Source organism: Melopsittacus undulatus, chromosome 8, assembly GCF_012275295.1.
Source record: "Melopsittacus undulatus isolate bMelUnd1 chromosome 8, bMelUnd1.mat.Z, whole genome shotgun sequence".
Lineage (NCBI taxonomy): Eukaryota > Metazoa > Chordata > Aves > Psittaciformes > Psittaculidae > Melopsittacus > Melopsittacus undulatus.
The window spans coordinates 55,113,478-55,139,885 of NC_047534.1; the positions used below are offsets into that span (position 1 = coordinate 55,113,478).

The following is a 26,408-nucleotide window of genomic DNA, read 5'->3' on the forward strand; positions in this document are numbered from 1 at the left end:
AGACTGATCTGGAAATCTAATCTCCCAAAACAGAAATTCACAGTCATTTCAGTTCTAAACTAAGTTAATTTATATGAGACAAGTTGAAGCAGTTTACTGGCTGAAACAAAAATCTTCTATGTTTTAATGGTAAAAGTGAAGCCAAAGGAGCTAAAGTAGCACGGCAACAAATCCTTCAGCTCTGTCTCACTCGCACTGCTACCCAGTTATGTATGATGCCTCCAAAAATACAGTCTGCAGAAGGTGACATATCCCATTAGAGAGCTTTGCAGAAAGAGAGGGGAAGAGGGAGGCCAACTTCAGGCTCTCTGTGCACCATTAAACCTTTCTGCAGCTGTTGAACTGGCTCTAGAAATGAGACAGCAACAAAAGACAAGCACCAGGTTCAGAGCACTAAAAGAAAGGAAAAGGGGCACAACAAGGGGGAAAATAACCGAAGTGTGGGAAACTCCTGGTCTGGCTCTAGGCCAGCCTGTTGCTCTACCCAGCTCTGCCCTAGTCTCTCTCTGCTGTCTCCTCCAAACCCAGCACCCTGCTCTGCCCAAAGACCCACCACTCAAGGCTCTTCAGCACATCTTCTCCAACCCTGCCCTTGGTTTCCACCCCTTCTCCATGGATCCAAGCCCTCCTGTTCATCTCTCTCCACCGTGGTCTGTTTTCCACCCACACTCACAGAGGGTCCCTACCAAACCCAGGGAGGTTTTGGCCAAGGAATGCAGTATTTCTTAGTTGGCCCTGCCTCTGCCTTGCCCTAAAGGAGAGGGGAGCTTCAGGTCATTCCTAGTTAGAGACAGGCAGTCTACAAGAATAGGTAAGATCTTTCCTCGAAGGTTTTTTAGCTGTTTATTAATGTATGCAAGGCACAGGACCAGGTGTGATGAAAACAGCTTCTCCTTCCCTGTTAGTACTGCCTCATGCAGCATGACAGAAGAGGTGCATCACTGCGTAGCACCTTCAAATGAAGTATCTGGATGTAACCCATTGATTTCACCATCACTTGTGTACCTCACACTACTCAGCAAAGCTGATGCTGGGCTGATGCATACCTAGGTTAAGTACGGCTCCACAGTAACAGACACATTAGTTCCAGATTGCTTTCAATAGGATTTTGGATAGTTATTTCCAGTTAGTTCCTACTGAAATGTAAAGGAAAAAAACCAGCCAACCTCTTCTCATAAAAATGACCCGAGATGCTGCAGTTTTACAGGAAACATGCTGAGTTTTGGATCCTTTCATAGCAAACTTAAGGCAGGAGAGTAAATGGAAATTATCCCCCAAGAGACTGAAAGCTGAGGACTACTCTTCACTTTTTGGTCTGAGAAATCTTACCTTAGTTATTAAGTATTCAGCCCTTACACAGGTCATAGTTCAATTTGACCATTTGCTGCTGTCATATCACATCCCAGAACATATTACCTGATGCACACATTTTTGTCTCCAAGATCTGAAGTGATCTAAAGGTTCACACCTTCAGGATCAGTGACACTGCACAAGGGTCTACCCAATGCAATTTATTACCCAGAATAACATATCAGAAAATGAGGAGTTTAAAGAAATGATAACAGACATTGTATAAATGGTTGTGCATGAGAATCTTCCACTGTTCTATAATGTTTTCCTCTACTCGAGGAAGTAAACTTCAGCTCATAAGCCTGGAGGAAATGAAACCATTTTAAGGGTGTCACTATTTGCCATTAAAGGAAGCAGCAACAAATACAAGTGTTTGCTAAAAATCCAATGAATCCAAATACTAGCCAGGAAACTAAACTGTCTCCATGAAAATGCCAACAGCAAGAGACAAGCTCATTTAGACATTATGACAAGACTGGGAAGCAGAACACCTCCATGTCATAAGCTACAACTTTGATTTCTCAGAATAACAGTCCATTCTAAGCAGGCTGTAAAACTCATGCCACTCTAATGAATGCTGGGCTGAAGCACCCAAAGCAGCAGTTCAGGAGATACTTCACAAGCAACCCAGCTCTCCTAACATAGGGGATACTGCCTGTCAGGGACAACCCAAGTTCATATGAATTATCTAAGTGCCATGCAGCCCAGTTCTAATCAAAGCAGGCAGCAAAAGAAGCAGAAGCCAGACAATGAAAAGCCTCTGTGGCAGGGAGCTGGCAAAACCAGCTGGAAGATGGCTGGCTGACTGAGGCCATGGACCTTGGAAGATCCCTGTTAAAACCCTCTTTGTTTGGCTATTAACTTTCAGGGTAATGTTGGCCACATCACTTACATAACTTTGGTTACACCAGTGGAGTCAGCAGAGGCAATGTCTGTTTAAGCACATTAACCAGAAAAGAAGCAAGCAAGCTACCAAGGATGAATGGCTACAACCACATCCTGGGCTCCTGACAGGAACAGAATCTTACATGGAGAAAAGTACAAGGCATGGTCTATCAAAGGTAGATTCAGGTTAGACCTAAGGAAGAAGCTGTTCCCTGTGAGGGTGCTGAGGTGCTGGCACAGGGTGCCCAGAGAAGTAAATGCTCCATCCCTGGTGGTGTTCAAGGTTGGACAGAGCCTTGAGTGCCATGGTTTAGTGTGAGGTGTCCCTGCCCAAGACAGGTCCTGATATCAAGATCATTAACTAACCTGCACTGGAGCACAGGGTATTATGAACAGAGAAATGAAAGAGCTCCTCCTGGCAGGTGAAGCTAAAGCTTGCTGCCGACTGCAGGATGTATCAGAGAAATCCAAACTGCTTCTATTCAAGGAATGAGCCCTTTTATAAAGCCAGGTTAGGTCCTGCATGGTCCACAGAGTATATACATTTGCTAAGGGAAAAGCTGCAGCTGTGGGTAAAACAGCAAATCCACAACAAACCCATGCTCAGAAACCCATGATGAAACTCCAGATCACATTCTAACTGTTAAACATCAAATCCACACCTAAACCACCCCAGCTGAGCAGCACTCGAGGGAGTCAAAGAGCCAAAGGCATCACTATGTCAAGATTTCCAAAGCAAAAGAGACTATCATCTAGTTCCACAATTTGCACAAAACTGCCCATTTCTCCTTCAAATCAGTAACTTCTGTAAGCATCTGAACTAAGGCAGGACCAAAATCACAGCATTGATCCCTCTGTTACTATAACACTAACATCACAAAATAATACCTGTGATTCTCTTTCTCTCATCTATCTACAGTGTCTCATGATCAGGTCCGTTCATCTCAGTTGTCCTCTCATTTTCCCTTTTCTCAAGCAGAACCTCTCCAGCTATGGAAGCATTTACCTAGCAAATACAAGCCTAAAGCTCAGTGGCAGCACAATGGCTTCAACCCAGAGTGATTTAAGTGTCCTAGCATAAAAATAAACCAAAAAGTTGGGCATTTAGCTTTCAGCCATTGAAGATAAACTCTGACAACCGACACCTTAAGCAGTAATAGTTTATATTAAACAGTATTTTGAAGAAACTGGTTAGATGCCATGTCTATCAAACACTATTAATTCATCTATTTAATGAGAACTTTTCCATTATATATTTTCCCAGATTTAGCACAAAAGGTGGAACTTACACACAGTCTCTTACCTTGAATTAATGGTATGTACCGTGCTAACAGCTTTGCTCTTTTCTTTTCATATCCTTTCTGAGTGATGTCTCCTAAAGAAACAAAGAAACAAATTCATATTGGTTTGAATTACTGAACTGGTTTGAAATAAGCCTTCTCATTTTCATGATCCCTCGGATTAAACTGGCTAATTCTGAATGAGTCACAACAGCAACAAAGACCTGGGGATGTCAGAGAAATTCATGGCCATATCCATACTACCCATGCAGATATAATCATCACTGCCTTGGAGGTATACAACAGAGGGATAGTGGTTTTGTCTGCAGCATTGTGCTGAACCTGGTTCTGGAGTTATTTGCCATTTACACAGCACAAACCAGATGCACTGTTAAGACAATGAAGCTTTCAAACTCTAGGAGGTGGTAATCTCCTTCCAGCACTAGCTTTTATTCACAGTTATCACCTGATATCCCGTTTTAAACCTGTTTTGCAGACTCCACTGGTAAAACATGAAGTCTTTTCACAGAGTAGAATAAAAGCAAAACTACAGAGACCCAGAAGAGGTTCTGAAACATTTGGGGATCTGCAGTGCCATGGTTCCACCAACAGAACTTCATGCAAAACCTGCAGGAAACTGCATTAAAAAACCCCAAACCCCACCAAGATTTTACACGTTTTGTCTCTTTTCTAGACCTCAGCATAGAAAACAGGATGTAAAACCACTCCCAGCTCCCACCATTCACACCTGCTTAAAGATGGAGAGGTATTCTGCAGTTCCATTAACAAAGTGGACTTCTATCCCTCCCTCCCTGTGGCAAATGGATCAACCCAGCGTGAAATACATCCAAGATTAAAGATATTACAGATACCTGATTATATATTTTGAAACGCACTCAAATAGAAGGTGAACTTTAGAACGCAGGCAGGTAATGACCTGGACATGAATTAGGACACAGAAGTCAAATGTAACGGTTTGATCTTTGCTTCAAGGACATTCTTCCAGCAACATACAGATGAAAAGGACATATAAGAGAGGAAAATAACCCCAAGTAAATCAGCCTACCTCTGCCCATTTGCTTCCTGCCAAACCTAAAACTTATTCTCCATCCTATTAACACAAGAATGCCAGGGATGGGGCAGACACAGCTTCTCTGGGCAAGATCTGACATGCTCTATAATATGCTGGGTATTTGTGTCTATCCTTACCAATCCTTATCTGCAGGCAAACAGCAGAATCAAGTTACAAAGGTAATCCAGAGAAAGACGGGGTATGATTTACATGGGATTCCCTTGGAAATGAGGTTATTAACTATATATATAGTAATATGATATACTAGTAACAGTAATGTTTAACTCATCTGGACAAGTGGTCTGGGTATGCAGAAGCAAGAATCTCTTTTCCTCAGTCAGATATTACACAGAAAAGTTCCTACTCTGTATTTTGAAATGTTCCTTGGGTATTTGTCTTAATACATAAGTGGTGGGTTTGGTTAATATTGTCCATAGTGTTACGTGCTGCTATTTCCTCATCTATCCATCCCTCTCCTACATCAGAGGACAGTGCTAACAGAAACAAAGTCATTTCATCCAACCACCCCACAAAGAAGTGAATTTGCATCATTCAAAGTCACTGACAGAATGCCAAAACAAGCAATGCCAGCTTGAAGACACAGTTCCAAACAGGTAAGGGAATAGAAAATGCAAGTCCCGGAGAGCTTCAATCGCTGCAAACTACAACCAAACAGAATTTGTCAGGTTCTACTCATAAACCTGTGTAAATATTTCATATACAACATAGACAAAAGACAGAAATGTTTTGGTTACTCTTGTCCTTGAGCAGAGGAAATACACACAAATATAATTTGTATATACATGTTAAATAATTCTACTGAAACAAGAAGGAAACCAAACCAAAACACAAGTGCCCAAGCAGATCTGCATGCCTGAGTGTAACCTGTCATTGTGATTGTTGTGATCAGCTCTCCTAAGGCAGGCAGCTCTACAAAGGAAACAGGTACCACAAAGAGGTGCAGCACTTTCAGCTATGGAAGGGAAACAACCAACCAACCAAAACCCAGACAAGAAGCACCCGCAGCCAGAACAATGTATCATAAAACTGAAGGCATTTGGAAGACAAAAGCAATCTCAGCAAACTCTGGAAGTAACAAATGCTGCACGTAACAGACACTTGCCATACCACAGCTCCAGTGAGGACAGTCATATCCAGAGCTTCCTGAAGTAATCCTTACATTACATCCCTGTGCAGGTCAGGCATCACCCAACGGAAGCAGCAGATCAGCAGAGAGGCTTGTAAAGAGTCTCATGTAAACCAGCTCTTCTCCAGCTTTGGCACCTCCCTGCACTCGTTGATTCTGCTACAGTGCTCACTTGAGAATCCTCCTTGAATGGGTTAAGTCCTAAGTCAGAAGCATCTCCATTGACTTCTGAGCCCCACTGGCAATTCCCACTTTGCTGCCAAGCAGAGATTCCCTTTGTTCCTCAATCTAAAGCCTGGGAGGGGGGGGGCTTCCCCCTGACAATCACTGCCCACCCCTTCACCCTCAGAGGCTCAGTGGGATTAACCCATCATTTGGGGTTCTTTGTGAGCCCTCACCTCTTCCCAAAAGAGCTGCTAGCCACATCTGGTGTGTGGTGGCCACAGCTGCTGTCATTTAGCCTCACTTTCTCCCCAGTTATTAGATCACACAAAAGCAAGATGAGGTTCCTCTGTCTCTTCCCAGCAAACCAGCTGGGAAGCCTGGGATAAAGCGGGACACCGAGTCAAGCTGTTAGTGCTCTGCCTGGAATAGCTGGAATACTGCAAAACATGTCAGAGGCAGCGGGAAAATTAAGCTAGTCATAAAGGGAAGCGTTAGCATTTATTAAAATGATCTACAAAAGCCATTTTCTTGATGAGTGCACAAAGAATCTGTTCAATCTAGGCACGGTTTTATTTCAGTGTGACCACTATAGCTAACAGAATCTTATGCCAAATTAACCAACTCAGTATTAGCTGTATGGAATTAGGGATTCCTCCCTTGTTTTTCATTGGCTATACACTTGCTGGGTTCCAGAATTTCAACTAGTTTATTCTCAATGCTGAAAAGTAGGTGCTGAACACAGAGCAAATGCTTCAGTGCTCTTCAAAACCACAGGAACAGCAAACAAGCACAGGCTTCACTGCCTAGATACTGCTGCCATGCCTCTTCACATTCCTCAAGCCCTGACTCTGTAAGCTCAAGTATGCTATGGCAGTTCTACCCACTGGATAACAGTGCTTAGAAAAAGCTTCTCTTGAACTAGGAATTGGGCATAGGTGAGCGATGCAGCTCACAAACACTGTGTGCCTAACAGAGAGTGCAGCAGCCTCTCCTCCTCAGTGCATGAAGATACAGGGCAAAGCACATTCAGAGATGCTCTACCTCCTTTGTACACCCGCACTGCAGAGGCCTCAAAGGCTTCTGATGGAGAAGGGAAGATGAGTGAGATGCTGACAGACATAGAACAGCTCATGGGAAGGAGCTTGCTATGAAGTGAGCAACTTCTCCAGCCCTTCAGCAGTAGTTTGCACTTCAGTTCTCATGGGGAGACACCACACTGTGCTGGCAAGAGGTCTCAAGAGTCCCTTATGTAAGTACAGGATGACTGTGGGTACCAGACAGCTGAGGATGGCTCCACCTGCTAAAGGTAAGGAAATGCCTCCTGGTCAACAATGACACTTCTAAAGGAGATGATTGTGCATTAAATGTGGATGAAAAGAATAAAATGTATTAGATCTGGAAGATAAAACCTTTAAGGATTCAACCGTTCAGCCACTGGTGAGCACAGTCACAATCCCACGTATATCAGGTATATCACCCTCTCAGGTGTACCAACTACTGACAAATCACTGCAAAAGCTTTTGCCACTTCCATGAGTATAAAGCAGGAGTCAATGGAGTGCTGCCTGAAGAGCTGGCTCCTGAATGGTTTGAAAAGGCAGCAGCAAGCTGGCAGTTTAAAACATAACTCGGATGGAAAAACCTGCTCTCCAGTGTGTCAGGGAGCAGGTTGTAACTGCATTTGAAGGCTTGGAGTTGGAAGAATCAGTGCAGCAGGCACTGATTTCTGACTCTACCTCTCAGACGTGGCAAGTACCTTTGTTAAGTGGAACAACTCACCAAGCTGTATTCTGCATCGTGCTACAGGTTTCTAGCAGGATCACTGCATTGCTGCATGATTCTGACTTACTTCCAAGTCAGAAATGACAAGAAATTGTGAAAGAAATAATTCCTCTGGCATCTGTGATTTGTGTCCACTGCAAAAGCAAAACCCATCAAGGTATTGCTAAGAACTATCACGAGGACAACAGTAAGGAAAGGCAGTAACACCTGGTGTAACAGCTGGAGAACTGACAGATGTGCTGAGGAACACTGACCCATGCAGCCAGCACAAGAAAGGTTTCAGTCTGTCACGGTACCCATCCTTCAGAGCAAATCATGTGCCAAGCAGTCCTGAGGAAAACAATGGAAGCACACAGGAAAAGAGACCTCACCAACACAGATGACAGCAGAACAAGGGAGAGATGGCTCATCTCCTGCACGTGCTCTGAAACTACAGCTATTAGAGCATGAAGAGATCATGAGCTTCAGTTCTACCATGTGTGTGCATTGCGAGCTTTCTGATACAGCTTCAGAGTGCCAACATCATCATAGCCAACATCAACACAGAGACAGTCTCTTAAGGATGCTTACCACTCCAAGGCTTGAAACTAATACACACAAGTAATACCTGGGAACTGGTACATCTTACCTGCAATGAGCACCACAAGAACCATCTAAACAACAATCTCTATCTGGAAGTGGTGCACTTATTAAACAATCTGGTTCCAAACAGGACCCACAATCAACACATCTCTAAACCACGGTTGTGAGGGGGTTTATCCTTTTCCTGCCAGCTCAGGAACCACCATTTCTCCTGGCAAAACAGATGTTTGCCACTGGATTCGTCCTCTAGCAGCTAAACTATTACTAGCATGTGGATAAACCAGCAGGACATCTCACAAGTGTCTGGAAATAACTAGTCCATTAAGCAGTTTTGGTTCTGCATTTTTAGCTACTCCTATCGTTCCTGTTTCAATCTTAACCTTTGATTCTGTGCCTCAAATTACATTACAAGCTGTACTTCCATCATTACTGAACTTTACGCTGAATTAAGTGGCTGTATACAGATGTTGTACTGCTAAACTCAGTGGTTTGAGGAGGTATTTTCTGGTTAAGAGTGGTAAGTACATCAGTTTCCAGTTGTTTGCTCTTCTATTAAAACTCATGCTTTGCCATCATAGCTATAAAGAAGCACTTCTAACTTGTCATGTAGCTGAAGACCATTCTGGCATGCCACTTCATGTGGAAAGTCCCATTTGTTTTCTGTACAGCACAGCTTCATTCCAGGACTCACTCTACAGCACAGTATTCCAGCCACAGCTAAGCTTATGTCCATGTTGTCATTAAAAACCATAGATATGTGGAGCTGCATGAGGAGCGGGTGAAGCTTTCTCTTTAAGATCCAGAAAATAACACTTCCTCCCATCTCCAAGTCTGCAAAGCATTCAAACAGCAGTCCTTCATCCTGATGCACTGCTGCTTTCTGAAGTAAGGGCTATCAACTGATGCCTTAATTTAGTATGTATATGATGAGCTAAGTGAAGTGTGAAGATATCTTGATTATAATCTGTCATATTATAGAAATCCATTTAAGATGGAAATAAGTGACATCTGATCATTCCATATGGTGATGCATTTGACTAACCTATAATTCTATCCTGAAGATCCTATTTTAAACATCCTGAGAGCATCGAGATGCTTTTAAAACAGTACCGGAAGTTTAGCACAACTTCACTGAAAATAAGTTACTGGTGATTCCTATTTTGCAGCAGGACTTTCAGCCCTTGGACTGAATTTAAGTTGTCACAGCACAGAACTTGTCTGCACGCAATAGTAGCAAGATGGAGACACACAACTTCTCCAGCTACTACACATCACTACTCTGATGGCTGGGGCAGCTCTGCTCTGGAGCCAGGCTGAGAGAGCTGGGCTGGGGCAGCCTGGACAAGAGAAGGCTCCTGAAGGGGAGAGCTGAGAGCAGCTCCAGTGCCTAAAGGGGCTGCAGGAAACCTGGAGAGGGGCTTGGGACAAGGGCCTGTAGGGACAGGCCAAGGAGAATGGCTTGAACCTGCCAGAACAGGGGAGACTGAGCTGAGCTCTTAGGCAGAAGCTGTTCCCTGTGAGGGTGCTGAGGCGCTGGCACAGGGTGCCCAGAGAAGCTGTGGCTGCCCCATCCCTGGCAGTGCTCAAGGCCAGGTTGGACACAGGGGCTTGGAGCAGCTGCTCCAGTGGAAGGGGTCCCTGCCTGTGGCAGGGGTTGCAACTGGATGAACTTTAAGGTCCCTTCCAGCCCAAACCAGCCTGGTTTGAGTCCCTTCCAACCACACCAGCAATGTACACAGCTCCATTAAAGCTTTGCATACACAATGAAATCACTGAAATGCCAAGCTCCAGGAACCGGACAAATATTGACTAACTAAGTACAGGTATCTTAATGAGAGAAAAGGAAGCAAATCTAACAAGATGTTAGTAGCAGAAGGCTACATTTTCCACTTCATGCACAGTTACACAACGGGACTACCTATTTTACAATACCATTAATTGCCTCTTGTGCTTTTTCTTGGCCTAAATTTAGCCTGATCAAGCAATTGGGAGTTTTGCTATTGGCAAAGAAATGTCAGAATTAGAAAACTCTACCCTGACACATATCCCACCTTTTCATATCAATGTTTCAAAGCAGTTGTTAGACAAAGGAACCACAAAGAAGCCAGAGTGAATGAAGTGTGCAGTGCAGCAGGGATGGGATCAGTCCATGCAGGCCAGGCAAACCCACACTTGTGCAGTGTGTGCGGATGCTGAACGATGCTGAGCTGCCTGGTTTGAAGCCATTATCTGCTTCATCTGCCAGGAGGTGGCATTTGACAGGGTAAAAGAAGATGAAATAATTGGATCCCAAAAGCATCCTGGCAAATTTCCAGGCTCGGCCCCATTAATGAATTGCTCTTCTGCTGCTTCAGAAAACCTTTAAGCTCACTCCATGGGGACATAGGAAAAGCTCAAACTCGACCACGTCCCATCTATCCCATTAGGACTCTTTGCAGGATACAGGAACAGACTGACGGATGCCAGCTATCCATACATCCGTAATTGTGCCAGTCTGACCATGGTTCTGCTCTTAACAATTACTGGTATGAAACAGGACTCATTTTTAACTTGAGATGCTTCCTTTCAATGAAATGTACTCTCCTCTCCTACTGCATAAGAAGGACAAATGAAGAACCATCTTCTTTAAGCTCCTGTGAAGATGATGGTCTGTATTTCCTCAGCAGATACAAGCTTCCAAACACGATCCCTCCTGCAGCTTCAGAGGTATGAGAAGTGGGTTTGAAACACTGGATGTGTTCTAAAGTTGATTAGAGTCTTCACCCAGAGGTTATGAGCAGAATGTATCAAAGCAGATCCAGCTTTCTCAACTCATTATGATGTAAATCAGGAATGCTGCCATCCCCTTTTAACAAGCTGAGGAAAGCTGTATGTGTGTGGGGGGGGGGTGGTGGAAATCAGCTGGTAAATAGGGAATGTGCTGTCTGCTTCCCACAAAAGCCAGCAAAAGAAGATTGCTTGTCACATCCTAGATGCAGCAGGGATACAATATCAAGGTAAAATACTCATGTCTGGCATGCAGTAATCAAGCATTATAATGAATTAGGCCAGAAAGAACTGTCTGAACCAAGCCATTTCACACAAAAACATGCAGTCGGGAAGGAGGGGAAGATACTTTGCTACTAGGTACAAAACCATGTCCCTTACCTTGGTTCTAGCAACAATTTCTACTGCCACAATGTCCGGGAGCAGTCTCAGATTGGTCTGAGATTCCCTGAAAAGTGCCCCCAAAGATGCAAATCTACAATCAACCAGACATAGAAATGGGGGAGAGTAAGGAAAAAACTCCCTTTCTACAGTGCTTTTTGCAACATCCTTAACACACATTCCCCTCCAATACCACTGCAAAGAGAAGAACATCATTGGCTCTATAGGATGTGATTTTTTCTGTTTAATTCAGTTAAAACAAGCAATCACAAACCAAAATAATACATGCCTTATGTTATGCAATCACCCTTGCCTTGAGGAACGCATGTGCAAAAATAAGAGAGGATGTATGCACCATTTCATGCTGTTTGAAACTTCAGTTGTTGTAACTCCTTTCTGGTCACATCCTCCCCACACTCCTTACCACAGTGATGAATGAGCACGATGAAGATACTTCTGACTATTAAACTTCCATATCTTGTCTGAAGCTTTCTTTTTATGGTGTGCTGTTCGGATGGCAGTGACATGGATTTTGTTGTTGTTCTCTGCACCAACACCCCAGAAGTCACACCATCTACTCCAGGTATTAAATGCTCCATGGTGTGTGAAAGCTGCACAAACCTCACATTCATACTTGGGGAGCAAGCACAAAGCCCAACACATCACAGCAAAGATGCTGTTCAGGCACAATGCACAATGCTGAAGACTGGAACAGCCTCATTCAGAAATCTATGGGAAGACCCAACTCATTAATGAGACCACAGAAATCTTTCACAAACCCACCAGAAAACCCCAAGACACAAACCACAGCCCCGTGCTCCAAACTCACATTCCAAACATACAAAGAGAAGTCACATAACCACACACTACTCACTGCTTCAATACATAAACTACAGAACAGTGGATTTCCAGGTCCCTGTTTCATGGGGTATGATCACAAAGAAATAGATGAAGTGATCCAGGGGTTCAGTGGCCAAACTACAGAATGATAAACTACACTGGAGAGAAGAAACCAGCTGAATTATTCATGGCAGCACACAGAAGAGCAAGCCAGCTGGTGCACACAGCCATGGCAGGAGAGGAAAACCATCAATCCCCATTATGACCGGATCACCTCCGTGCTTACAAGCTTGGGAAGGCCCAGCATGGGTCCCGATGATGGCTGAACTTACTTACATTGATTTCTAGTTGCAACACTCCTTATTAAGTGTCTAGCTGAGGTTAGGAGCTGGTAAATGATCAGCAAATGCAGTTTTCCTGAATCCAGGCCCTGGGAAAGTGCAAGAACATGGCTTGTAAAGGCCTTTCTCAATTACTCACATACGTGGGAGCAGTGCTTTACCAGCTAAGCTTAGCACACAGCACACACTAGATCTGTTTAAACACGGCAGCTGTGAGCACTCACAAACATTAACCCCATCATTTCACAGCAGAGAAGGCCATTATCAAGGACCAAGCCATCCTACCCCACCTGATCAAGCAAACCAGCCTCCCATCAGTGCTGGTTATAGAGTATGGACTGCTTGACTCCTGCTCGCCTCCCATCTGCTCAGCTCAGCCATTCCTACTTAGCAACCAGACAGGAGCCATCAGTTTGCTACTGACAATAGGAAAACCAGATTCTCAAAGGGACCTAGGGAAAATGTGGCTTCCTCTGGAAGGAAATGGGAGACCTGATTAGCCAGGATATGGAGAAGGCCAAGGTACTCAATGACTTTGCCTCTGTCTTCACTGACAAATGCTCCAGCTGTAATCTTGTGGTTGCTATCCAAGACTTACAAAGAGAACTGTGATCCTGTGTCCATAGACTTGACAGCATTGCCTCTAAATAAATCCCACAAATACAGCATATTTCAGTGCTGGAGTTTTATAAGGACAACAAAATGAGGGATTTGATCGTTAAGACAAAAACACACTCCTAAGCTTACAAGCTTCTCCCCATCCCTAAGCAAAGCCAGATATGTAACGCTTTATTATGAGTACGTGGGCTAGGTTCTCAGTATGGGTCAATGCCATACACAAGGTTTATCTGTTTACATACTCTCCCTAACGCAGATCTTTTAAGTGGCACTGGGTTTCAACTGCAGGTTCAACAGCTGTAGTAGAACAGCATCTTTATAAATACACCTCACCCTGACTTCAAAATACTCCAATAGCAAAAATATTGTTCCAGTATTTCCTACCACTAAAAAATGTGTTTATTTTCCATCTAAGGTTATGTTTCCAGCCATTGCATCTTACTGTTGCCCTCCATGATACCTTTGAGAGCCCTCATCACCTGTTTTTCATGTACACAGTAACTAGCCTCCTGAATATACCCAGATGATGCAGAACTACCCATTCCTAACTTACTCTCCCATTCCTTTCTTCATCTTTCCCAGCTCACAGGCAGCAGGAGCAAAGAGATTCCCAGTAGCAGACGAGCATGATACTTCAGAAAGCTGCTATCATCTATTTAAGAGCTGCCCCAACACATACTGGGCCTTGGCTAACAGTTCTCAAACTTACTGTAGCTGTATACTGTACATTCAGCTTCTTGCACCTCCTACCCCTGCTCTCTCCCAACTGTTTCCTCCTCTTGTGCCAATTATTTTAATAGCACTCCCACTGACATCAACCTATAGATATTAAGAGGCACACACCTGATTGCATCTGAGCCACTCAGACATTTAACTTGTTCAAAGCTCTCCCTCTTGAGAACACAGTTTGGCAGTACCTAAACTTACCAGTGTAGTAGTACCAACCACTCTGACATGCCTCAGGCTGGAGAACCACTATTGCAGCTGTCACAAGGCTGCACAGAGACTGCTTTCAACACTATTGCATCTGACACAAGACTGCTTTAACTGATTAGCTATCATTTCTGCCTATCCTTTGCAACTGCTGCTTCCCAGAACACAGCATATGAATTCTGACCTACATCCTTTGATCCTGTGTCCATAGACTTGACAGCATTGCCTCTAAATCTCCTTACCAAGCTACTTAGCTATTTAACTTTACTTTTCCAACTGGAATCTACAAAGTATTCCATTGACAATTGCTTGAGAAAAATAAAGTGTCTAAAATTGGGCCAATCCCACGGTAAACTGGGAAATCCATTAAAAATGCTGTTATTCAGGAGGTGGTCATGTTTATAACTCCATTCCATTTTTAAGGTCATGTCATTAAGCTGCTTTTCAAATCATTCACAGTGGCTTCTCATCTTCTCTGCTTCTTAATAACATATGGGTAACTCCAACACCTCTATTTCTAGCATGAATTCCCCCATGGTAGCTGTTCACTATTAGGTCCACACAAATAAGCTCGATTCTCAAGTGTTCCCTATTCACACACACATCATCCTCTCCTAAAACATGCTCATCTACTGTCTGCTAGATGTCATTGTTACCAGATGCATCTAATTCCTTCCAAATCACCCATTTATCCACTCCCTAAAAGCTGTGCAGGACCCTTTGTAAGCTCCCTAAGTCTTTTTCCTCCATCTCTCCAGCTAAGCCTTCCTGAAATAATTCCTCTCTTCCCACTCTTTCTAGCACTACTGAAAAATTAACCTGGAATTGCAGAGTAATTCAGGCTGGGAGGGACCTCAGGAGATCTCCAGTCTAACCTCCTGAAAGCAGGAAAAGGAAGAAGTCAGACTGAGTTTGCTCAACAGGGAATTCCTTTAAGTAGTTCTGCCTTTCTCAAACGATTTGAGAAACATAGGATGTTGATACCATTATGCTCCAGGATTTCTTAGGATGCCTTTGTCCTTGATACAGTAATTCAATGGGTCACATTATGATTACTTTTAGGTGGTTTTGAGCTCTGAACCTGGCATAACACTTTTAACTACAGAGAAAACCTCCTCATTCATTCTTCCTAGTGTCTGTAGCATTATCTCACCTGCCTCCAGTCATGCAAAGTCCAATTGCTGTAGCTATTACAACCAGCCAAATTAAGGCTCTGCTTTCTTGGTAGCCAGATTCTTACTTTCATGAGGGAGAAACAACTCTTTCTAAATCACATTGGAGATAATGACTGCTGAGACAATTCTCTGCATTGTCAAATGTTGGTTTTCCAAACCAGAGTGATTTCTTCCTGCCGAGCCACCGATACAGACCTCATGCAGAGACAGTCTGGCTTCAGGTCAGAAAGAGGAGAGCATTCACCTGCTGCTGATCTCCAGGAGACCAACACAATGTCTATGTTACAAACCCATGTCCCTAAAGATTGTAGACCTTTGCTCAGGATGCACTTGCAGCTTCAACAGCAGCAACAGGCAAGTGAAGATCCTCAAAGTCACCGGCTATAATAAGAGGACAGGTTTGTAGGTAAGTTCCCAAGCCAAGGCCAAAGGACACTAAGGAGAATCAGATTAAAATACGGTATTAAAGAAAACACATTCATTTCTCCAAGTGTGTGAGATCTCTTTAGCTCTTACTGGGTAACTGGGTCCTCGTTTGCACTCTGGACATATCTGTGCAAGGAAATATCAATGAACAACACACAGAAAAATGTAACTGTACTAGAACAGCCATGGGGATCAAAGCCAGGGAACTCATTCAAGAGGTTTTCCTTTTTCTTTTCTCATATGCACGCTCTGTCCGTCTTACACAACCCCAGCCTGGTTTGTGTTGGAAGGGACCTTAAAGCTCCTCCAGCTCCAACCCCTGCCACAGGCAGGGGCACCTTCCACTGGAGCAGCTGCTCCAAGCCCCTGTGTCCAACCTGGCCTTGAGCACTGCCAGGGATGGGACAGACACAGCTTCTCTGGGCACCCTGTGCCAGCACCTCAGCACCCTCACAGGGAACAGCTTCTGCATGTATCTTCCCCCGTGTCAGTCTGAACCCACCACCCCTTGTCCTATCACTACAGTCTCTGATGAAGAGTTCCTCTCTCCATCCTTGTAGTCCCCTTCAGACACTGGAAGCTGCTCTGAGGTCTCCACGCAGCTTCTCTTCTCCAGGCTGAGCAGCCCCAACTTTCTCAGCCTGTCTTCATACAGGAGGTGCTCCAGTCCCTGATCATCTTCTTCTGCATCTTGCCCATGTCCATACCATGATCCAGAGCTCACGTCCCACGTGGTGTGCAGGTCTGGTGCTGTTACTAATACAAGTGCTTTTGAAAGGCCATTTGAATGTGCTGGAAGCGGTTCCAGCTCCTCAGGAGGGTGCTGAGGAGGGGTGAGGCTGCACAACTGTTTTACACCCTGGCAGGCAGGCAAAGGGTGCGGCTGCACAGGGCAGGATTGCAGTGGGGAGAGACGGACCTGCTCCTGGTGAGCAACTGCTGCTCACACAGTTCTGCTGCTCAGAGCCCACCGGACCTCACTGACATGGAACCAGGACACACAACCTGTGAGCAAACAACATGGCCTGGGTGGGGAGAAGGAGTCTGAAGTGACTGCTCTGCACTGCCTGTTGGGGCAGCACACGGGATGGCATCCCACAGCCTGGAGAACAAGAGGAAATACGGAGTAGAGAGGCACAAGGCTGTCCTCAGCCACTGGTGAAACAGCAAAGCTCTTCAAACACTGGTGTTGTCCTCAAGTTCTTCCATTACTACCAGCCTTCCTCCCAGCTCCTTAAAGCTGATCACTAGTAAGCAATTGCTATCACTTCATCACTTGGAATCACTCTGTCAAAACAGTTTGCAAGCTCTTCCTTTAGAGCTCATCTACGAATTTAAGGAGGTTCACATATTTGATGCCATACCAGTGAAGCCTGCAACAAAAACCACCATCTGCAATGCTACCAGGGACTAACAGACAAAGTCTGACTGCTCAAAATGCACATTTAGGCAAACATTACAGTTACAGAAACATGGAAGCTCAAAAACATCAGCCTTAAGCTTGTTCAGTGCATTCCCTTGTGTCCAAGTAGTGGGAAGCTCCACAGGACCACATTTACTTTTCAACAAGACCTCTGATTCACCCACAGCACTGAGGAGACATTGTTCAATGAACAGAATACTGAATAGATGGGTGTTTTGTCTCCTAATTCTTTTGCCAAGATAGAACAGGCTTCAGAACACAAGAGCACACGAAGAGGAAGGTCATGGCTGGGGGTACAGATGGGGGTACTTGGAAGGAGTTATTAGGCTGGCACCACATGTTCCAGGTTTTTCATCCTAAAATACAGAACCTGCAATAGTTTATCCTCAAAATGGTCTCATTCAGCTACGTTAAGGTAGGAAAAGCCACCCTAAAACCAGATTTAGTTATTCCAAAAGTCCCACCAAGCTCCCCAGCAGTGCCTCTTGGTGCTCAGAACCTGACGAACCTGTTGAATGCTTGTGACTGGATGCAGGGCAGGGAGGAGGGCACTGCTTTGCACAAGCCAGTATCTTCCAAGATAACACCTGAATCTCGTTTCACCTTGTATAACCTGTATTAAAATAGTTTCAGATCAGTGCAGAATACAGCTTGGAAAGCTTTAGAGAGACTGGAACACACAAGCTTCCACACAGGAAACTCATTAGCAGTGAAATTGTCCTAGTTCAAAGCAACAGATTTTGACATTTGTCTCCAAAAGCCTTGGCAAAGCGAAGGCAGCGCTGCTGTTACCCTTCCAAATGCTGTGTTATAGGAGCACTTTTTAAGCCAACTACAAGGCTGTGTTTAACAGGAGCACATTAAACTATTTTATGTCTAGGGAGCTTTGGCAAAGCTGCCCAAGTTTCAGAACAAAGCTGTCAGAGGATGATGCTAAAGGGCCACTTCCTTTTTCCTCTAACCTTAAAGCAAAAGGGCTTCCAGGCAGTGTAAGAACTTACTGATGGGGATCCCAGAAGGTAACAGCAGCACAAGGGAGAGGGCAATGGAATGCAGGTGACATCTTCTCCATTCCATGTCGCAATACTCAGTCCACCTGAGGTTATTCAGCAGGCTGGCTGAGCTCCATTCCCAGCACAGAAGTTTAGTATTATTATTATTATTACTATTATTAATTTTTTAGATTAATAATGTTTTGCAGAAGTGCTTATTAAAATTTATTTTGTTTTATTTCTTAAGTAACCAATGAAGTTTGAACACTGCATTTTCAGGACAGCACTACAGAGCTATTCAATCCAGATTTACTGTCACTAGAAAGGGCTGGGACACAGCCATAAATCCATATAAATGCTAAAACATGGACTGTTCTGTCTTAAAGTTGGGAACCTGTACTTATTTTTCCCCTAGCACAGCAATCATTCCATAACACCATGCAACACCACCTCTTATGGCAGCTTTTTCAACTACCACCAAGACCTTACAGGCTTTTTGATACAGATGAAATGCACTCACAGTTTTAAACTGACCCCCCAAATTATGCTGAAATTGCCTGAATAATTGCTTTAAACATCCATGGGACAAAGCCATTCCTGTTCACAACAAGAGAATTGCTTCAGGGCTTGTCTGGAATAAAGAAGTTCCTGCACTTCTAATACAAAGCATACAGATACTCTACGAGTCGGGGTTAGTCCCTTCATTTTGACTGATGATCAGAAGACACTTTAATGGCCATAATGCATTTTATAAGCAGCTGTGGAATTTTAAGTTGGTTAAATTCCAGTTGAATTAAGCTGCAGAAGCTGCTGACATGACTTGTACAGAGGCAAAGTTTCACTTGCCCTGCCCATTCATCTAACCTGATCTCCTTTCTCACATTCCCCACTCTTCTCTCTCCAGCCTTGAGTAAGACAAGGAAGAAAATTCCATTAGAGCTAATACACAGTTAACTACTAATCCCTATGAGCATTTTCTTCTTGTTTCTGGAAAAAACCCAAAGGTCTGGGAAGAAAGCTGTAAAAACCTATGTCCTGGGTTCCCATCAGCATCTCCATTACCCATCAGTTGGACACATTGAAATGAATCTGGGAAGCAGTTCAACACAGTTTTCTTGCAGAGAAGGCTGGGCAGTATTCTCACCGCCTGTTTTAATCAGCATTGTTTCACCCAGCTCCTAGGTTACTACATTCTGCAAGCCAGGAGCTGGAAATATAAGTCAAAAGGCTTCTATTAGGAAGTGACAGGTAGCTCGTGAGTCCTCAAAAACCTGCACATCATTTCCTATGGGAACAACCCCGGGAATATCCTCCAAAGCTCTCTAATAGCATTATCCTTAGATTTTTAAGTGACAGAAAGAGAACAAATAATAAATGGCTAATCTGCCATATTTGAATATATTCATTACTGAATATGGCATTACTGTAAGTAATAGAGCCAGGACTGCAGGGACTCAGCTCTTCTGTTAGAGCTCCAGCCTCTCAGAACCTGAGCTTCTCCTGAAAAATGCATTTAGTGTGATCATTATACTATATACATGTATTGGTATGAGACTTCTCTTTTGGGAATGCAGCTCCTTTCCCCAGGAAGCTGCCTTGGACTATTATTATGAACAGTTCCATCTTTCAGCCAAAATTCCTCAATTCTAAACCTTCCAATACCCCCAAACTGCAAAGCTTTTCTCATTTTTGCATGTCTTTTGTTAGTATGTGGCTTGGAATTCAGTTGCTTTCATACACACCAATGGTCCCACATTCTCTACAGCTTTGTGGCTAAATCCTTCTGAGGAGCCTCACAAATCAGATGTTCCCATTTTACTTTTCAGGAACAAAAGCATCATAGCTTTCCAGCATTATTTTACTTGCCAGCTTTTCCAGTGTACATGACCTAACCCATAAGCCATGGGTTGAAAGCACTCAAAAACTGACACAAGTGGATAATCGTTTCAAACCCTCATATATGTCTATCAGATACTTAAGTGTTCTTCCAACTGCTTCACAAACGTATTCATCAATTTAGAAAGTCATTTTAGTTCTCAAATTATCAGATACTTAAGACGTTTGAAATTCAAAAGCTTTTACAGTTGCTAAGGTTTCTTCATCCCGATAGTACTTACAGATTGGTTTGGGTTGGGAAGGACCTTAAGATCTTCTCATTCCAACCCCCTGCCATGGGCAGGGACACTCACATTAGACAAGCAACACTATTTTAACCTTCCTTCCAGAAGAGTGACTGAATCAAGGAGCTGATTACTTGTGACAGCCCTCAGCAACATCCCTTGGAAACTGTAAGTCCTCAGCTATGAAAGGAGAGAAATAACCCCAAACACAACAAAACTCACACCAAAAATAACTTCAAAGTCAATATTCTGCAGGTAGATTCTCCTTAAGGTCGTGTTGTTACTTTCTTTGTTGTAAGTAAGAATAGAAATCACTACATAAGCTATCAGTTAAGTCCCTTCCTGCAGAAGCTGGAAATCAATGATGATAGTAACATGGCATAGAGACCTAGCCAAATCTATCGAAAGACCTAAAAAAAGAAGAGACATCAGTGTGACATTCTTCAGCAAGAGATAGATTTTATGGTTACATCTATGTTTAGGCTTCACTTCCAACACCCTTCAGTCTCTGAAGGACCTGCTGCTCAAAACCTCCTCTAATAAATCATGTGTATTCATGACTCTCACAGAAGCATCAAAACATCCTTACCTAATATGTTTGCTTGAGTCAAAGCAGAAGCTTGAGGGTTACTTCCATCCCTGGCAGTGCTCAAGGCCAGGCTGGATGGGGCTTGGAGCAGCTGCTCCAGTGGAAAGGGTCTCTGCCTGTGGCAGGGGTTGGAACTGGAGGAGCTTTAAGGTCTTTTCCAACCCAACCCAGTCTGGGATTCTTTGAAACATCCTAGATAAACCTAAAAGAACTGAGGGCAGCCAACACTTGTTAATAAGCACCTAAAAAGGGTTAAGAACTAATAAGGGCTTGCTCCAGCATCCTTCCCGAATGTAGGCAGATGTCCTGCTAGAAGCACTGCTGGCTCTCCATGGGAATGTGTTAATGGCAACATCCTGCAGTCTGCATGTGCTATTTTCCTGGCTGCTTGTAAAGCAGTAACCATCCAGTGCCAAGGGTCTCCTTGTGCCTCAAGCTCCCATTTTTCTTGGGCAGCAGAGGACTGCATTGGTGAAACACATCACTGAGATTCGACCTGCTAACATACCCTGCACCCTCTTGAAGTGTCTTCCTTCTATTGAGACCTGAACCCAAGAGAAAGAGGTAGAATAAAAACCACATGGCTAGCACTGGCAAAGAAAACTCTTTCTCTGCTTGTCATCTGTTTTAAGCTGATCTCCAGCTGTCCCATCATCTTTGAGTCAGAAAGGAACAGTATACTGTTTCCTGCATGCAGTAGGAAAGAAGGTAGCAGACAAGAGTTAGAGCACCGGGCAAAAAGAACTTATGCTGAGCATATACTGAGACACTGAAGAAGAGATAATTACTATTGAGAAAGTAACCAGGAAGAACTGTTTTATGCTGAGGCTGGTAAAACACTGGCACAGGTTGCCCAGGAAGGTGGTGGATGCCCCATCCCTGGAGACATTCAAGGTCAGGTTTGCTGGGGCTCTGAGCAACCTGATGGAGCTGGTTCTATGTCGCTCCTCACTGCAGGAGGGTTGGACTAGCAACCTTTCAGGGTCCATCTCAACCCAAACCATGTTGGGATGGTACTTTAGGACTGAATTCAAGAAATAACTGGAATAACAGTGCTCTCTGGTTTAAATACCAAACCAACCCCAAAACACTTCGGTTTCCACAAACATTTTCTCTAGCAAAAGTACCAACAGACCTATTTTTAATGCTCGTGGCAGTTAGGTGTAGTCTTAGCTACTCAGCACAAATGAGAAACTCAATAAACAATCTGAAAGTACTTGGATAGCTTGGAATCAAATAAATCACACAGAAAAAACAGTCCCAAACCAGAAGATGAGTCTCAAAGCAGTAACACCAATTCCTATAATGCTGGCGATTAGATTTCTTCTAAACATAACTTTCCTTAGACTTAAATTACTTAAATACACTGGTATTTACAATTAAACACCCAGTGGCTTCATCCCATTAAATGCATATTACTTCACCCCTATTAAAAACGTCTACAAAGCCATAAACCTGCCCAAAGTAACTATTTTATCACCTGGAAGTACATCAACATGATCGAGTCTTCTGGATTCCTCCCTCCCTGGTCACAATGTGCAATTGTGCTTACAGAAATATCCCTATTTAACATGATCCGAACCCCATTTGCTGCAGTTACTTCCACTCACTATGCACAAGAGGGTTGTTTTCCAGTGAACAGTCATCTTGTCCTCCTGGAACAAAACAAGGCAGTGGTCTCTCTCCAGCACCAGTTCAGGATGTTACTGCACTCTTCTCCCAAATACAATATCCAGCAATGACTGCAAAAGACATCCTCAAGTTTTTAAGCTCAGAATTTCCCTTATAAAAGGCCATTGAGAACCTATTTCATGTGATGAACACGATTTTGATAACATCGTGAGTCATCAGTCTGCCCAACAGTACCCTTCAGTCACCACAGGGGATTATCTCATAGCAATTCATAATCTCTCTTTATTTTGCACTGTCAAAACATCATTTGTTTTAACACAGCAAAGCTACCTCTTGCTATGATTTAGTCAAGGTCATTTCTATTTTATCACTAGTTATGGGCTCAGTGAGTGCAAACACCAGCAAGGAGAGAACAAATGGCTCCCGGTTATGTCTCTTCTTAAGGGAAGTGTCTGTCCAAAGTTACAAGACCGCTCTTAATTCCACCCTTTATCCAGAAGGACTCATCCTGCTACTTCTCACTGCAGTGCACAACCATACTGCCAACGTGACAGAGGAATGGTGACTGAGCTGCATGCATTCAGTCATTCTACAAGAGACAGCACCCACCTCACTTAGCATAAGATCAAACACACGTGTGAATGCCCATGATTCAGTGTGTTGGGCTTGAAATGCATCAACACAGCAAGCAGGACTGAAGCACTACAGAGAATGGCTCTAAGTTGAGCATAAAGTACTTACTGGTTCACCTTGCTGCTTATAAGTATCCACTAAAGAAAGGTAAAGCCACCAAAACCCACGTGGGTTATCATTAGGGCTGAAGACTTTGGACAGAGTTGATAAAACCAACCAAAAACCTGTTTGTAGCACAAAAGTGCCCCAAACAGCCTAACCAGAAACAACCCAAATAAACAGTGAAAGCAGCCCTTGTGCAAGATGCAATGAAGTGCAGTTGAGTGCAGAAGATACAAGTTCTCAGATATTAGCTATACATATGGTTTTTTGTATCTGTAATAACTTTTAAAGTACTTTCTCTCCTCTGGATGCACGCCAGATAACACTGGTTCTGCCAGGGAAAAGGCATCAGCAATACAGCAGTTGTGCCACTGAATCTGTTAAATCTTCCTTATATAGCTTCCATTTAAAAAGTGAAAGACTTCATTTGTTTCTTACTACTGTCTACCATTTCCTGGTTTTCACTCCATCATCTCAAACCAACCCATAAGCTACCTTTGTCCTCACAACCATCACACGATCACAGGTTAGTTTGGGTTGGAAGGGACCTTAAAGCTCATCCAGCTCCAACCCCTGCCACAGGCCGGGACCCCTTCCACTAGAGCAGGGTGCTCCAAGCCCCATTCAATCTTGCAGTGATTTTGCAACACAGACTTATGTCAAGTTTAAGACTCATCCATCTTGCTGGGGCAAAAGTAACAGATACCAGGATATACAGACAACCACTGATATTTAAAACATTACTGAACCTTATGCTACTGTAAAGATTATAGAATATTGAGCCATAGATACAAGAGATTCTGTGATTCTATGATTCCAGGCTGGATCCAGGACAGCTCTGAAGGAAAAGCCATATGGATACAGGCAGACACCAAAAATGGATTCATGGGTACGGATCCATGTTGCAGCTGAGCTGAAGTACTGGCACCCTCCTTCATCCTTCTCCCCTCAACACAATCCAGCTCTGAGCCCATCTGGCTGAGCCAATTCAAGCCACTGAATTGCTTAAGAAAAGAACTGAATCTCTCTCCTATGAACTTGCTGCCACTGTTACCTTGACCGTAATAGTCTGGGCACAGCAATTCTCCTTTTGGGCAATGGCTGCTTCTTTAGTTCAGCTGCCTGGATGGAGACCCCTTCCAGCTCCACCATGTCAGGAACAGTGAAGCAGGGAAGCCAGGCAAGCACAAGACCCCCACTGCAAAAACTGAGAGGCCCCTGTGTGCAACACTGGAGATGGGAAAAATGAGGCCCTGCAGCAGCAGAGGGTGCCCCAAACTTCATCACAAAACCACTACACAGAAGCTTTTCCAGGCTGCGGGAGGCTGAATGGAGCAGCCCTGAGAAGGAGTTGGGAGTGTTGGGTGAGGAGAAGCTCCCCATGACCCAGCTTCAGTGTGTGCTTGAGCCCAGAACCCCCCCATGTCCTGGGCTGCACCCCCAGAGCGTGAGCAGCAGCTCAGGGGGGGGATCCTGCCCCTCTGCTGTGCTCTGGGGAGACCCCCCCTGCAGCCCTGATCCAGCTCTGGGGCAGCAGCATGAGAGGGACCTGGAGCTGATGGAGTGAGGCCAGAGGAGGCCATGGAGCTGCTGCGAGGGCTGGAGCAGCTCTGCTCTGGAGCCAGGCTGAGAGAGCTGGGCTGGGGCAGCCTGGACAAGAGAAGGCTCCTGAAGGGGAGACTTGAGAGCAGCCCCAGTGCCTAAAGGGGCTGCAGGAAAGCTGTATTTCCTCTAATTTTCATCCAGTACAGGCTGCCATCACACAGCAGGATTTAACCTTCCTTGCCAAAGCAACACACAAAAAGATACCAAGGTTTAAAGACCAGGGCTCTGCCAGAACAGCTGAAGCTGGAAAGAATGTCTCAAGTTGGACCTACCTGAAGCCCCTGCTCCTGCAGGGTCAGCTGGAGCAGGCTGCCCAGGATGACAGCTGAAGAGTCATAGAATCCCAATGTCAAAAAGACCTCAAGGATCACCTGGTCCAAGCTCTGCAGGCCTAGATGTCCCAGCACCCTGTCCAGCCCAATGCTAACAGTGTCCAGTGTTGGGGAATCCATCCCTGCACTGGGGAGGTTATTCCATGTGCTCCTTGTGAGAAATGCCCCACTTGTGTTCAACTGTAATTCCCCCAGGATTAACCTGTGCCCATCACCCCTCCTCTTCTCCATGTGCCTCCTGGTCTAAAGGGAGTCTCTCTCTTCTTTGTGGCCACTCTTTGAATTGAAATCCTGAAGGAATTTCTGACAGGCTTTACCCATGGCTTGGCTAAACATTTTATCACCTCTGGTGCCATTCAGACCAGCAGGGACTTAAGGTATCTCCCAGGCACGTATCGAGCTGTCACTTGAGTCTTCAACCACAACCTCAGTCTAAAACTACAGTCAAGCACTCAATGCAGAACTGGTTCTGAAAGAGACAGAGATTATTTCACATTGTTCTGCCCCAAACACAGGGAAGAGAATAATCTAAGCACTGATTAACTACAGCAGAATCCCAACCAGCTAACTGGTTGAGTCTGAAACTACACTGTGATTGAACAGAAAGCTGATGACCCAGTTCTCTTGGCTGGGCATTTTCTGTTTGCTCAGAGCAATCAAATTAACACCACAGTAGATTTAGTCCTTTTCCTGCAAGGCCCTGAGTGCATCACTCCAAAGCTGGAAGCCACAGACATCAAAATAAGACTGGATGTCCTTACGTGTTCTGCAGATCCTCACTGCTCACAGAACTGTTCTCCTGGGATAGAGCTAAAGACAGGAAGTGTAAGAATGCTGACAGCCAAGCAGGACACCTTCCTCACCCTGCAGCCTTCCAGAAGGTAGGCAAAACAGGGAGAGCAGGGGAACAATAACACTGATGACAAAGGATATGATGGGAGAGTGGGAATCAGAGGCAAAGGGAAGGTGCAGTCCAGATGAAAATCATGGTCAATCCCATTATTCCACCACTATGACAGAAGTTTCCAGTACGGTTGCTAAGCCTGAAGGTCAACCCAACAAGAGCCCTTAAACCAGCTTCTCATTCCCTTCCAAAATAGAGGGGAGGGAAGCAAAAAAGTGTTTACTCTGCTCATCCAGCACATGGGATGTGTGAAGACAAAGAAAATGGGTCAGTTTGCTTTACCCTCACAACACAGATGTGCACACAGGACTTTGAACTCTTCACACTATGTTAA

The 26,408-nt window shown here is 44.3% G+C and overlaps 1 protein-coding gene across 1 annotated transcript in view; it reads right to left on the minus strand.

Moving 5' to 3' along the window:
- Nucleotides 1-26,408, minus strand: part of DIP2A (disco interacting protein 2 homolog A) — a 93,443-nt gene that overhangs the window by 60,440 nt on the left and 6,595 nt on the right. The window contains exon 2 of the mRNA XM_034065516.1: nt 3,539-3,610. Coding sequence (XP_033921407.1) covers nt 3,539-3,610 — 72 coding nt within the window. The remainder of the gene's footprint in view (nt 1-3,538; nt 3,611-26,408) is intronic.